Genomic DNA, 14,186 nt, shown 5'->3' with positions numbered 1-14,186 from the left:
GTTCAAATACCTTATGTTATTTTTAAGAACTTTGAGACAACTGATGCATTTAAATGTTGTGTGAGTCTTCTGCTCCTGCTGTACCTGCTGGAGGTCACCTTCATCCTTCCCGTAATAAAAGTCATTAACTAACATAATCAGCTTTCCTTTCTCAGATTCAATGGTCTTGCTTGTTGTGCTCAAACACTCTGTTTTGACCATTTCCGAGAAAAAGTTATTTACCATGTCTGGACAGCAATACTGGATGCAAAGAGGGAGAAGAGATGAGACACAGAAACAAAGGTATCAGTCTCACCAAACCACATCAATGACAACAGCACTTTAAAAAATGAAAGCACTAATGAGAGATGCAAAGCTTAATTCTCTGACACACTGAACTAAGTCATATTCAATTTTGAACAGTGTTTAACTAGTGTTTACGTAATAAAACACTATATATTATAAAACTGAAGAAGATTCTCATAGGTTCATGTAAGATAAATTTAATCAAGAAAACAATACCAGTGTTGCCTTATTCTGGCAAAAAAAAATTCTATTTCACTTACATTTAATAAAAGAAAAGAAAAAAGCAGCTTTCATGCAAGTATTTTGCTGACAAGCATAAGTTTAGTGAGAACTTAATGGGAACTTTTGTCCTTTATTTCTTAGGGAAGAATGTATGTTGAAACCTTCAAAAATTCTTTCCAGCATTATTAAAAAATTCAGAATTCTGAGTCATGTAATAGACAATGTTCAAGCTTCTTTATGTTGAAGTATACATAAAGAATGCTAAGCCCAAGAGCCATTTCATGAAACTTATCACTTAAAGAAGTACAGCATACTTCAAAAAGAAGATGCTAGGAAGTTTCCAACAAAATTAGCATGTTTCAGAGGACAATTTTTTCTCCTGCCAAATAATGGTTCTTACCATGCAGGACTACTTTCCGTAAGCCTACTAGTAAGGAGCAATTTCCTGCTGTGGAATTGTAACTCAGTATCCTAAGTAAACACACTTCTTCAAAGGTTCCTTCATTCAGCTGATGTACTCAGTGCAAAAGCTATTCTGTACAAATAATGATTAGAAAAAGTTAAAACCCTTGGGGTTTTTTCCACTACTATATGTATTTCTTAATTACGTTTGAGAACCAAAGAAGACAGCAATTACTGTTTAGGGTATTGTAACCCTGTAAATCAGAACCATCTGTGAGAACAGTAACTCAGATCCTCACAAATTTGTGTTATACAGTAGCTTTTTGTTGTTGTTGTTTTGGATATTCACATTGCAAAGCCATTTCTCTGTCCTTGAAATGAAATACATATGCCTGAGAATTGTGAGGATCTTTGCCAAATGATAAATATTTTCCAGGAAACAATATTTCCAGAAATAGTAGTAAGTAGTTTCACAATCAAATTAAGTGATGCTCAGTTTCTGAGTTTTGTTTATCACAGTGTTTGAGTATGAACTACAAATGAAATTTTTCCCCACAGCTTAAAAATTCTTATCTATTAAGTATAAAGTATTTTTATCTTGCTCTACCAAGTGATACATCAAGATAAAACAGGAAGTTTACATTGTCATCTTTGTGTCAACTACAATCTTAGACAGATGTGGGTCACCTGGCTGCCAATTCTCATAGACACTTACCTTCAGCACATGGAAACATGAGGCAAAAAGTAGCAAGATTAAGAACTCCCCTGCTCCTATCTTGCTCTCCATGACTGCAAGACCTTGAGCATTTGGCTCTGGTTGACAGCAGACAGAAGCCAAACCAGCTTCCTATCAAACCATGACACTCTTCCATAACCAAAGTGAAGCCCACAAAGTTTGTTCTAATGCTTAGAACATTTTTTTATTTTCCCCAATTATTCCCCAAAATATTTTACCTTCATATGATTTTTTAGAGGATCCATAAGATTGAAATGTATATTACACTTTGGACAAGCTCGTGGAAAAGGTCCTCCGTTTTTAATGGTGCTGGATGCAGCATTTGTTCCTGTAAAATTTAAAACACATAAATAAAGACTCAGAATTCACAAGCAGAATACTCAATTTAGTAGCAGTGACAGTATTCTGGTGAAATATGCTGCTTCAAATAAAAACTATTACCATCAACGAAGCTGTAGTAACCATAAGCAAGGCTTTACAAACATCTTTTAACTATTCTTCCTTTTTCCCAAAATAACTTGGAGTTTGCTCTGCTTGACTCAGAGTGATAAACATATGTTACAAAATCTTATCAACAAACAAGGAAAAAACACGTGAGGAGATGAAGGCAGCTTGATAGGAAGAAAGCATTTCTTCTGTGCACTACAAGCCCACCCCATGCTGGATAGGATGGATTTTTGATGTTTTTGTTTCACAAACTTTTCAAACGAACATGTAAAGCCTGTATTCTGCCACAATCTGATCATCATCACAAGAGGGCTCAGGTAAAATCCTATTGGTTTGGAGAGGAATTTCACCATTTGGTTCTCAATGATGAGGCTATTTCTCTCTGGAGATTTGTTGGAATCTTGGCTTATTCAAATGCATTATTTCTGTTAAGCAAAGGTGTCTTTGGAGAACCTAGAGAATAAATCCTCTAAATTAATAATTAGTCCCAGTTATTAAAGGAAATAATGCTACTCTTATCAACATAAGTGATTAATACCTTCTGAGCAAAAGGGATATTAAAGCTTTGCATTAGCTTGAACTTTAATGATAAACTAAGCTTTGAATTTTCTTCAAACTGTCAAAAAATATCAGAGCAAGAGCTACTTTTCCAAATGAAATTCTCTGGCATTCTCAAGTCATTCACAGATTTGGAGGACTACACTAAGCAAGTAGTTTAGAAGTTAAACACATGAAACAACACCTCAACAGTAGAGTCAACTGTTCCCTGCCAGGACTATGAAATTATGTATAAAAACAAAAAAATAATTACAAGGGAATGAATAGGTGTACGACTTAAGAGATGACCATGCAATAGTGTTTTACATTTTTACATTAAAATAGTCCTGCCTAGACCATAAATAAACAGTAATTTTCTTTAAGATAACAGTTTTGCTAAGAACCATTATTAAGCAGAAAGCCTTTCACGGATGGCCATGTAAAAGATGGACCACAAAACAGTGCTGCAAGTCTTCACTATTACAGTTGGTAAAACATTTTGACACATCACAGCTAAGTGCAAACTGAGTTGAAGAAAGCCAGTGCTGCAGCAAAACCTTGTGTTCTGCAGTGCTTCAGTGCTGGATTCTGTGACAGATTAGAAATTGCTATGCTAGCATGGGATGGCTTAGAGACAAACTCAGCAAAATAAGGTTCTCAGCGAGTATGATCTACTTTTTTAACTGAATTTAGCAAGATCCTTCAGTTATCTTCTTTTATTATAGGCTGCAGCACAAGATCTATTTCATTCGAAAGAGGGTGGAGGAATTTTTTTTGCTGAAATGTTCCTGTTACAGCCACATCCTTCTGGTAGCTGGGAAGAGCAAACAACTCTAAACAAGAAATGCAAAAAACCCAAATCTGAAATTACTCCAAACAATCATTTTAACATTATAGGACAAAGCATGTCTTGGAAATGTCTCAAAAGTCAAGAATAAATCCTGGCCTACTGCAATCACTAGAATGCACCTTTTAGCTCAGGACAAAAATGCACCTAGTAGTTAATACTCTGAAACAGCCAGACCAGCTCTCTTCTTGCAGGGAAGGAAAAAATCTTTCCAACAACATTGTTTCTTTGAAATAGACCTTCTCCATTCCCACTACTATTTCAAACTGTATCAGAAACACTGATGGAAAAAAAAAAGGGGCACAACTGCAAAACACACTTTGCAGTAATTACTCAAAGTACAGAATCACAAATTTAGGTTGGATCTTTGGAGGTGGTTTTCTGCAACTTCCCAGTCAAAGCAAGTCTAATCTTATGCTCAGAGCATAAGAGTTCAGTCAACTTCTGAGTATCTCCAAGGTTGGGGATTCCACAATCTAATTTGTTACTGCCTTGCCTGGCATTGCTAAAATGATTTTTTCCTTCATCTAATCAGAATTTGTTCATAAATTCAGCAGTCATAGAATTAAGTCAAGAATTCTTGCAATCTTGATTTTCTGGTTGATTGCGTTTTGAAGTTTCAATCCCCTACTCCCTTCTTTGACCATAGAAAATCTGAGCAAAAAGAATGAGGTCAGGGGCATTTATTTTTATCATCTGTCTTCAAATGACTAATTACTGCTCTACAGAATTCAAACCTACCTACTAAATAATAAAGGTCTAAAATCTGAATGGGGTAATAACCTCAGGTAAATTAATTTGTGAAGGTATATAAATCCTTGCATAGAATACCTATTTTTATTTTACAGCATAAGAACAGTTACTTACTGTTACTTACACTGCCTTAAGAGCATTAAAAACAACTGAAACACTACAGATGTGTTAGGTTTTTCCATGACACAGAGCCAGGACTGCCAGCTAGACCATTCCATCTTCCTACTGTTTGAAGATCCATTTTTTGCCTGTGCAACTGTTGGACAGTTAACTATAGGTGAAGGAGCCAAATTGCTTCTAGCACTGACCTCAATAAGCTTGGCCTGTTTTGGAGCTACACTGTCACCTTCAGAAGTAGCAGGTGGTTTAGATACAAAACCACTGTCATTTAGACCTACAGTACTGTAAATTAAAGAACATCAGTTTTTTCCCATAGTAATTAGAACACATTAATGATGACTGCAATTTAGAGTCCAAACAAAGCAGTTTAAATACTTTGCTAAACTAATACGCCATAGTGAAGTTAAGAAAATATCCAACTCAGACTGAAGGTCCAGGCCAGTGAAGCAGGCAAGGGTAAACACAAGAGATACAGAACCATCTCTGATACCCCAGTAAATCATACTGTGGCCACCTGAATCCATTTGACCTACTTTTCACATTTGACCCACTCCAATCTGAGACAAGGTGAGTTCACAGTAATAAAGTTAAGCTAAGCAGCTGGTTTCTGCAATGCCTGCTATCTGGAACAAGCTCTGCACTTCTGATGGAAAACACCTCTCCTTTTTCTCTGGTTCTGCCTCAGTGCTGTTTTAGTTTCTTATATAACTCTGTAAACTTCAGTTTGCAAGCAAAATGGAAAAAGTGTTGTAACTTCTAATGATTAAGCACAGCACATCTATCTGCTCTCTTCTTCTGAAAGAACATTACATGTCCTTATGGTTTGCAGTATTTCTTCAGAAGAAAATCAGTAAAACCAAACAAACCAAAAAAAAACCCCAACACCCCACAACAAAAAAAAATCCACCAGCAACTTGGAAATTTGGGAGTTTTGGTGGCTGATTAACATGCCCATAAACACTCAGCTCCATCTGGTCAGAAACCCATGTTTCTGTCACTTGAAGATGACCCTTGATGATATGAACTCAACAGAGATCAGTCCTCAAGCAGACCTGAAAGACACAGCTACAAACCAAGAAGTCTGAAGCTCCAGCATGTCTTGTAACCTCTCACAATGACAGAATGCAAATAGTCTTAAGACTATAATAAAATATGTCAAAGGCTTCAGTTCTGAACACAATGGGAAAACATAATTCACTTGATATATAGATACCTAAACATCCAAACATTCTCCATTGTAGTACACCTTTCCTTCCTTTTGGCATAAATAAACATATTAAGGTCAAATATCTCACTCTATGCATTGTTTGCCTAAGGTTCATTCATTCACACATTCACACAATGATCAGGTTATTAATTAGCTACTACTACTTCCTACGGGGTGTAATTTACTTACACTCACTGTGTTCAGTATATGAGCTGCTTACATGGACATAAGTCCTGTTCAGCAAAGGCTTCCACAGAGCTGGCATGACCTTAGCATTCATCTGCATCACTTGAGGCCATCTGAGCATCTAACCATCAACCTACAGCAGGAGCTGCTGCTGCTGTGAATTAAACTATGTGTAGCTCTGCAATGAGGGCTAAGGAAAAGACACACAGTCTGACTGAGTTTACAAGGATCTTCAGTGAAATATTTTATTTGACTGCAGAAAAGCCTATTTGGAAACAAGGACTACTTTCATATGTTAAAAATACTGTTCATAATTCCCATTTTAAAAGCTTAACACATCTGTGATAAAAATTTTGAGGATTCATATTTATAAAGGCGATTAGTCAGTCTATACAACTCTGACTAGTAAATTCTCTTTCAGAAGAACTATAATAATACACAGGCTTGCATTTTAGTTCTGTTGGTCTGTTCATGTAAAAAAAAATTAGGCCCATTTAAAAAACTAATCACACCATCTCAAAGTATTATTTAATATCTTGTTGGTATAAATCAGATTGACACCTCTTATCATAGAAGTGCCTCTCTCGGCTGGAGTGTGGACACAAGAATTCCTTGAATTAACCACATTCCAGGCTCGTTTGTCCAATTCTCTACACAGCAGGTTAGAGAGATTCCAAGTACTCGGGACAGCAGGGAAAAGCAGTAGCCAAATTATTTTTTGGTCACTTTGTGCTATTAGTGAACACTTCTGTAGCTATTACCCAGGAGTTGGCTGTGCTCATACACACAAGTTTCCTGTGCCATGATGGCAAGGAAGGAGCAAAGTCTACTGGCTGCAGCACCACCTTGCTGACAGGTTTCTGAGCCCACAATACCACTGTAAACACCTTAGTGCTGCTCTGTGCATCTGTGCTGGCTGGGCCTGATTTTATACATGATGGAAAAAGACATCAGAAATAGTAACCTAGAGTAAAAGCACCAAACATACTGTGATACCAGAATAGGCACAGGAAAGGAAAATTGCTTCAGGCCTTTTAGTGCAGTGTCCTGCAGCAACACCTCCCTTTAATCTGGAGCTATGGATTTGTGGATGCAGTCCAGTCAACTCCACACAACAGGTCTTTCATGGTCACAGCAATGTCTCGTTCCTCCAAGTGAGTGAACTTTGTGGGACAATGTTCTCACAATATTCTCAGAAAGCAAGCTACATTTTACACACATGCCCAGTGCCATCCAACCTGCATGCAAGAGTTACCAATGCCATTTACCCAAACACCACCATTTATTCAGCAGCCTAAGAATATGCTTGGTTAGTGTCCATCAGCAACCTGCCATTTCCCTGCTTAGACCTCAGAAATAAATATTGATGCTATACTGAGCTAAAAAATGTCTTTCATGATCCACTTGCATAAGTTATATTGTCCTGCAGAGCATCAAAGGCCAGTTCCCAAAAGGATTCTGCTTTTAAATACCATATTCCAGAATGTCCTGTGCCCGGTGTATATGAATTAGGGAAGCATAGCACCAACACAGGCTTTGGCATACATGAACATGAATTTAATCTCATTACTGGCCTCACCAAGGAAGCCAAACCACACCATACACAGACACTTCCTTTCTGCAAACTGAAATTTATGCTAAATTTGCCTTGCATGTCAAAAATGTTAATGTTTCAAGCTGCAATAATAAAACTTTTATTTTAACTTTCAAATCCTATTGTCATCTTACAGAAATAAACATAGACTAAGTATGGCACATTTAAAATGCTTTGAATTGCAAACCTCAGTGCTTTAAAGCATTTTAGGTTTTCTCAATGAGAGACTAATACAAGTGATTTTTAAGTATGCAAGCAAGTCTCCAAAGTTCAAAAAACCAAACCCACATGCAATTAAACTCTAATAACCTGTCCTTTGGACAAGGGCTGGAATACTGAGCCATTTGCAAAAAAACAAACCATTTTCTTATTTGACAAAAACTATTTAACCCAAGATAAGAATGATGCCAACAGAATGGCTGGACACAAACAAGATAATACACTGCTAACCCTTCACTGATATATTTCTGGAGTGAATACCTAAACTAAAAATGCAAAATCATCATGTGAAGCTGAGCAAACTAGCTACCTCTCTGTCCTACGTAACTTCTTTACATGACCAGTCAGGCCATTCACTGTACTGAACCTGTAACCTCAGGGAAGGATCAGAAGTCATTGTCACCCATAACTTATAGACAGAATAATGGCATTCTGGTCAGCTATTACAAAAGTACAATCCTTCAAAAAGGAGGAGGAAAACCCCAAGTTGTAGTCTTCTTAAGACTGAGTACACTGCGTGCTTCAAATCTACTTCATCTGCTGTGACACACACACACAAAAAGGAGCTTTTTGGCTTCATTTTAAATTAAAAACTTACTGCTGAAAAGCTAGTTCAAAAAAAAGGCTTTTGTTGTCAAATTACATACTCTCTCCCTTCCCCTCCTTTTCAGGAATGAACCTTTTGATCCCATCTACTCCAGCTCCTGCACACAGCAGTCAGAAAGCCAAGATCATCATTACAGGGAATCCATCCAGCAGACTCAGTTCTTCAGGTACTGTTCACAGCCCCTCTTTTGCTAACAGTCTTTTCCTATTCCCACAGGCCAAAGAGTGATTAGTGTATTGAAAACAAACCTTTACCTGTCAATAAAGATACCAAGGATCTGGCAATGCTTTTTCCCATATAAATGAACATTATAAGAAGACATCAGTTGATTTTATAGTCAGTCTAATGCACTGAAAAGCAAAGTCTGACAACACAAGACTCCAAAGTTTATTTTATTAAACATTATACAGTGTTATGTAGAGGGGAAGAAAAAAGTAGCTACACTATATTCTAGAAATCCTATTTAAAGTTCTAACCCACAGATCTGCACTAGAGTTAAATGACATTAGCTTGGTTGTTTCTCTTATCAACTACTACAGTTATACCCACCTGTTACATTCACTGCTGGCCCAGTCTGGTACTGTGGAACTCCCGAGTTCTGTCTCACACCAAACAGTATACCAGATGGATCATCTGGTGCATCTGGTGGAGAATCCATAATATAATCCTGAGAAGATATTTTCAAGAGGGAAAAGAAATTTGAGATTTAATTTTTTTTTACTTGCAGGCTTCAAAGGGTTTATTTTAAAAACATAAGATTGCTTTAAAAAATACTCAGCTGAAAATGAAGTTCATTACAATCTCCCCAAAATAATTTCTTTTGACATTTTAATAAGGCTGCAATTCTCATCAGTGCTCGTTAGTTTTTATAGCTATGTATTCAGAATAGTAAAAACAATCATAAGACCTGGGAAAGACCATTTAATGAAACATCACTAATCTGTTTGAACTGCTAATTGTAAAGGCTTTTGCTCCAAAAAGTCTGATGATGTTTCAAATTATACTTGATTATTTTTCAAAAAACCCAAATGCTTTCTTCCTTCAACCTAAACTCGGGCATTTGCCTGTTACTCCTGCATAACATCTTGCTGCATTTCAAAAGATCAAAAACCAGAACTCAAAAGCAGTACAAACTTGTAGTAGAGTAGAAGAACAAGTAGAAGCTTCTCAAAGCAACAGTAAGGTAGAAATGGAAAAGTATTGGCAATTTCAACTCTGAAATAATTCAAGTGGTTACACTTCATCAAGCTGTACTGCGAAACAAAAAACTGACAAAAGTAGGGCTATCTTCCTAAAATAAAAAAATAAACAAATTTTAAAAACCATCCAATACACAGAGACCTTGTCATCAGCAAATCCATGAGACAAAGGCCAAAATACATTTGCTGAAAAAACCCAAAAAAACACCAAGCTCATAAACTGCTTCCCATTCACAACTGTGCTGCTTATTTGAAAACATCCTTGTGCGAGTTATCGCATCTTTGACTACTATGATGTAAACCAAACTTAATGGAAAGAAATCTAAAGAAGCACAAGTACATAAACAGGTAAAATAATCTGGTTTAGGACTCCTAAATACCAGAACAAAAAGGAAGATGCTGGTCCCCATCCTGCCTTTTTATTGTACATCTCCTTAAATGAAGACCCTTCAGGACCTTAATAAAGAGCCACTCATTCTTCTGGTGAGTGACCTAATCCGCTCTAACCAAATTAAACACAGATGTTCAGGAGTAGCTGTGGACGTAGTTACTGAATTTCTGTGCTCTATTTGCTAAAAGTAACAGCCACATGAGCTGCAGTCAGAACAGGGCAGGTGTCACTGGAGTCACAACAGTTTCAGAAGAGCCAGTGAAAGGACAGCAAAGCACCTCAGCCTGCAGGCCACACCTCAAGCACAACTAATGCTCAGGGGAAAAACCTGTGACAGGCTCTGAGTGCAGAGCCCTATGCACACCATTCACATTTGAAATATGATCAACACAACAGCTACATGCAAACACTGCATCTCTTACTAGTCTGTAGTTTCTATGTTTTTATGTCCTGCCAATATTGTAATTTTCAACAAAGTCATAGTTTGGATCTTTTGATGGCATGGATACATGTCCCCAGTATATACTAAACATATCCAGCAAGCAAAAAAAACCCCATAAAAATAGACACACTGATAGTTTCATTGCCTAATTTTCAAAAAGTCCTTTTCTGCTAACAGGTATCATTATTTTAACATCATTTGGCTGTATCATTTTACATACAAATCCTCGAATGTTGTTCAATGCTTTAGAAAACAAAATTGTTTAAAAAACCAAAACAAAACAGCTTTACCACATTGGTGAAACAAAACAAAAACAAAACCAAAACAAAACAAAAAAATCAAACTAACGTGTATAGGTGCTCTCACATGCAGAAAGGAAAAACCCTACATCTTTGTAAGGGCTCAAGTGAAGAGAAGCATTACACACTACTTTTAGTAGTGGTGTCTACTACTACTAAATACTACTACTGTTTGTCACTACTACTAGTGACAATATTGGGTTCATAATCTGCATCCTAGATTTTCAACTGTGGAAGCCTATATGGCAACTGGTAACTAAACCCACCCTAAAAAATTAAAATGTATCATACTGGACCTTTGTTCTCTCAAAATTACCTAGGAACAACCAGAACTTGAGTCACACTGACTGAGAAAAGTGCCTAGTAAGTAAGAGAAAGACAGAATTGGTTGTGGCTTAGTGGAGAGCATTCTGAGCACTGAATCACAGAACATCATCACTGCTAAGAACAAATGTTTCTTTAAGAAAAGGATAGCTCTATGCTATGAGATGCAACAGTAGCTCTGACTGAATTAAAATTGCTGCAAACTGTATGACTGAAATAAAAATCAGCTCTGAACTTCTATCTGGAACTGCACAGCAGTTAGTAGTACACAGCATGTAGTAGAGTAACAACACGAAAACCAGACTGTCTTACTTAGGAAGTCAGCAAATCAAGCTCGTGATTGGAAACGTGAAAAATGTTTTTGTGATCCTTGTCAATTGGCAATGGAATCAGCAAATGCTTCTATCTGCTGTGCTGAGAGTGGATGTGTTCCCTGGGATAACCACAAAGAAGGGTTTTGAAACTTTCTGACTGAATGGCCAAATAAAGCATGGAACAAGAAAATAGAAGTAAAGAGATGAGGTAGCAAAATGACTGATGATTAGAATAAAACAGAGGAAGTTGTGGTAAAGCTAAGGGATATTGCAACAAAATGACTAATGCTTATATATAATAAAAAGGTTGATGCACTTGTACCAGACTAAAATTATTTAGCGGACACTGGTGAAGGGCCTCCCTCCAGACAGCACAAGAAGGACAGGAAGCCAATGACCACCTGGAAAGATGATGAAATTGCTGATCCCAGCTTATTGATATTTGCTGATTTGGACTAACACAAGCACACTGGAAAATGCTTTGTAGGCTTAAAACCAGTATATATACTTTGCCAAATTTGTAAGTGGTGTGTGCCATGAGTGGAGCAGTGACTCCCCGGCCACCCAGCACTTCTTGCTTGCTTTCTTTAAAATAAAAGATATAAAAATTAAATTCAGTTTGGCTATCGAAATTTTCTATCAGAAAGAGGTATTTCAATGATAAAACTGGAATACTAAACATTGACAACAGGCAAATTTATTCAAAAGTAATTATACCTTTTACATTTTAAATTAATAAAGATTTACCTGATTGAGTATTACAGGCTGTGCTGCTGCAGGAGTCTCTGGCCTGGACACAGGTTGAGCCACTACAGGAACTGTAATATTTCTTGATACTGGCTGTGTTGTCACTGGAATGGTTACAGGTCTGCTAACAGGCTGTGCTATTCCAGAACTTGACCCAGGCACTTGCTGTGTCGACAAACATCCAGCAATTGGTCTCTGCAGTGTTTGTGTAGTTCCTGAAACATTCACTGCTACAGCCAATGGCTGAGCTGCCACCGAGCTGCTCGCAGGTCTGGGCACAGCCTGAAACACTGACGGGGCAGGCAGGGCACCGGGGCTGGAGGCAGGCGTCACGTAATGCTGACTCTCAGACTTGAATGTAGTGACTGGACCTGTTGCAAAGGATTCCAAAGTTATCTTTATGTAATTTTACAGTCAAATGTTTCAGAAGTGTTGTGGATTTTTTTTTGTAATTACCATATTAGGACAATAAAGTACCTCTACTGGGTGCACCATTCTGTATCCCCCTTCGTGGTGAGCTGAGGTTGACTCTGTTCAATATATCTGTCAAAAGTTACATTTATCTTAATTGCAAATAAATTAATAGCTTCATTGCTTTTGAAATTTAAAAGCTGCATTTATATACACTTATTATGCCAATTAGGATTTGGCTTATAAATGAAAACATTATTTCTAAAACAAAAACCTGGCAAACCAAGTGTCATTTGTACAAATTATGATATGTTCTTCCACTCCTCTTTGGTTAAGCTAGTTCACTTAACAATCTTAATGTTTATTCTCTTGGAGACAGGTGAACACATATGAAGAATACAAACAACAACAAAAAAAGGACATGGCATTAACATTTCAATTTGCTGATTATAGTGCATTCATTGACATCTCTTTCTCACATATACACAAGGTTTCCCAAATACTAGAACTGCCCTATATTAAAGGAAGCATTTTCTCTAAACCAATAATGATATATTTTGCTTCTGTATTAGCAAAACACAGCACTTACAAACTGGATTTTAGACTTCACGATATCAGTTTTCCAATGTGAAAGGAAAATCAACAGATCAGCAACCAAAGGAGCTGTGTTAGAATTGCATTACAAGAGCACTGAATTTCTTACATATCCTACACAGTAATCTGTGTCCTGAGTTCTAGCTCAGCAGGAGCACATGCAATTTCTTAAATTACATTTACTCCCTAACTAACGCCATTCATATTCCTTGACCTTTTATGTCTTAGTCTGGGATTTCTGACAATTTCAGAAAGTTTCAAAAACATTCATCGAATCAAAATACTCTTCTACTCCCAGATTCTCAGTTCCATTAGTGTCGCTGACAAGTTGCTTGCTCTGACCTGTGAAAATATGCATACGAAATTAGATTGATTCTCCTAATATCTAACCCACAAGGCTTGAAGTAACTTCTCAAACCAGGGTCAAATGACATCAAGTTCTCAAACAGCAGATCTCAGAGTATCTACACATTGTGTTTAATAACCTTAAGGCTATTTCCACCAACAATGGCTCATTAGTATACACTTCACCAGTTGATAAATATATCAAATATCAGTAGAGCTCATAACACCACAGCTTTCAACTGCCACCTGCATTTAAATCACACTAATAAAAAAGCAGCTGCAACCAACATATTCAAACAGGTTTGCATTTTTTAAGGTATGACGAAATTTGGTCCTGTAATAGTAATACTATTTTTACTTCAACATAACAGTTACTACAAACCAGGATTAAATTAGTTTGGTATTTAGCTGAATACATACATTTTGTGAGTGTTAACAAATCTATACCTCATACATAAATTCCAGAGTGAAATTAAACTAAAGCATCATCTATATACAAAAGAAAAACTTTTATACAAGTTATGTCTTACAAAGCACAGTCAAGATATCTGATGTGCACACATTCTAAATTACAAAGGTAGATTTTATTGCTTTTAAAAAGAACATTTCAGAAAGCCAGTTAATTGAAATTATAAACTACATTTACAGGACTCAACTGATTCATCACAGACTTGATGCGCGCTTTCCCCTCTTCCATCAAAGCGTTACTTCCCCTTTTAGGTAAAACAGCCCTGAAGCACAAGCATGCTGACATGCAGAGGAACATTTTAAAACAGTAACAAATTACAGGTTTGTATCATTATGAAACAGGAAGCAAGAACAACAAGCGGTAACTGTAGGAAAAATGAGCAGTTGCAGAAAAAGGTAAAGTGTGAATTACTTTTCATCTCAGCCAAAACAATCCTCCAGTACATCAGAAGGGACACTTGATACCACACAGCTCTCTGACAGCAGGTCA

At 36.9% G+C, this 14,186-nt stretch overlaps 1 protein-coding gene across 7 annotated transcripts in view; it reads right to left on the bottom strand.

Annotated features, from left to right (window-relative positions):
- The window catches only part of ZNF280D (zinc finger protein 280D), a 39,832-nt gene that overhangs the window by 18,646 nt on the left and 7,000 nt on the right, over positions 1-14,186 (bottom strand). For 5 of the 7 annotated variants that reach the window (XR_010347662.1, XM_064389208.1, XM_064389210.1 and 2 more), the window contains exons 3-7: positions 12,356-12,421; positions 11,879-12,249; positions 8,712-8,829; positions 1,864-1,973; positions 11-240 (exon numbers count right to left, since the gene is read on the bottom strand). Coding sequence is in view for 6 of the 7 variants with exons in the window: in XM_064389208.1 (XP_064245278.1) it covers positions 11-240; positions 1,864-1,973; positions 8,712-8,829; positions 11,879-12,249; positions 12,356-12,421 (895 nt within the window). In the remaining variant the exon portion in view is untranslated. The remainder of the gene's footprint in view (positions 1-10; positions 241-1,863; positions 1,974-8,711; positions 8,830-11,878; positions 12,250-12,355; positions 12,422-14,186) is intronic. The other 2 variants (XM_064389209.1, XM_064389214.1) reach the window with 1 other exon arrangement.

Source organism: Passer domesticus, chromosome 14 (assembly GCF_036417665.1).
Source record: "Passer domesticus isolate bPasDom1 chromosome 14, bPasDom1.hap1, whole genome shotgun sequence".
Classification (NCBI taxonomy): Eukaryota; Metazoa; Chordata; class Aves; order Passeriformes; family Passeridae; genus Passer; species Passer domesticus.
This window is presented reverse-complemented; position numbering and strand designations above follow the sequence as displayed.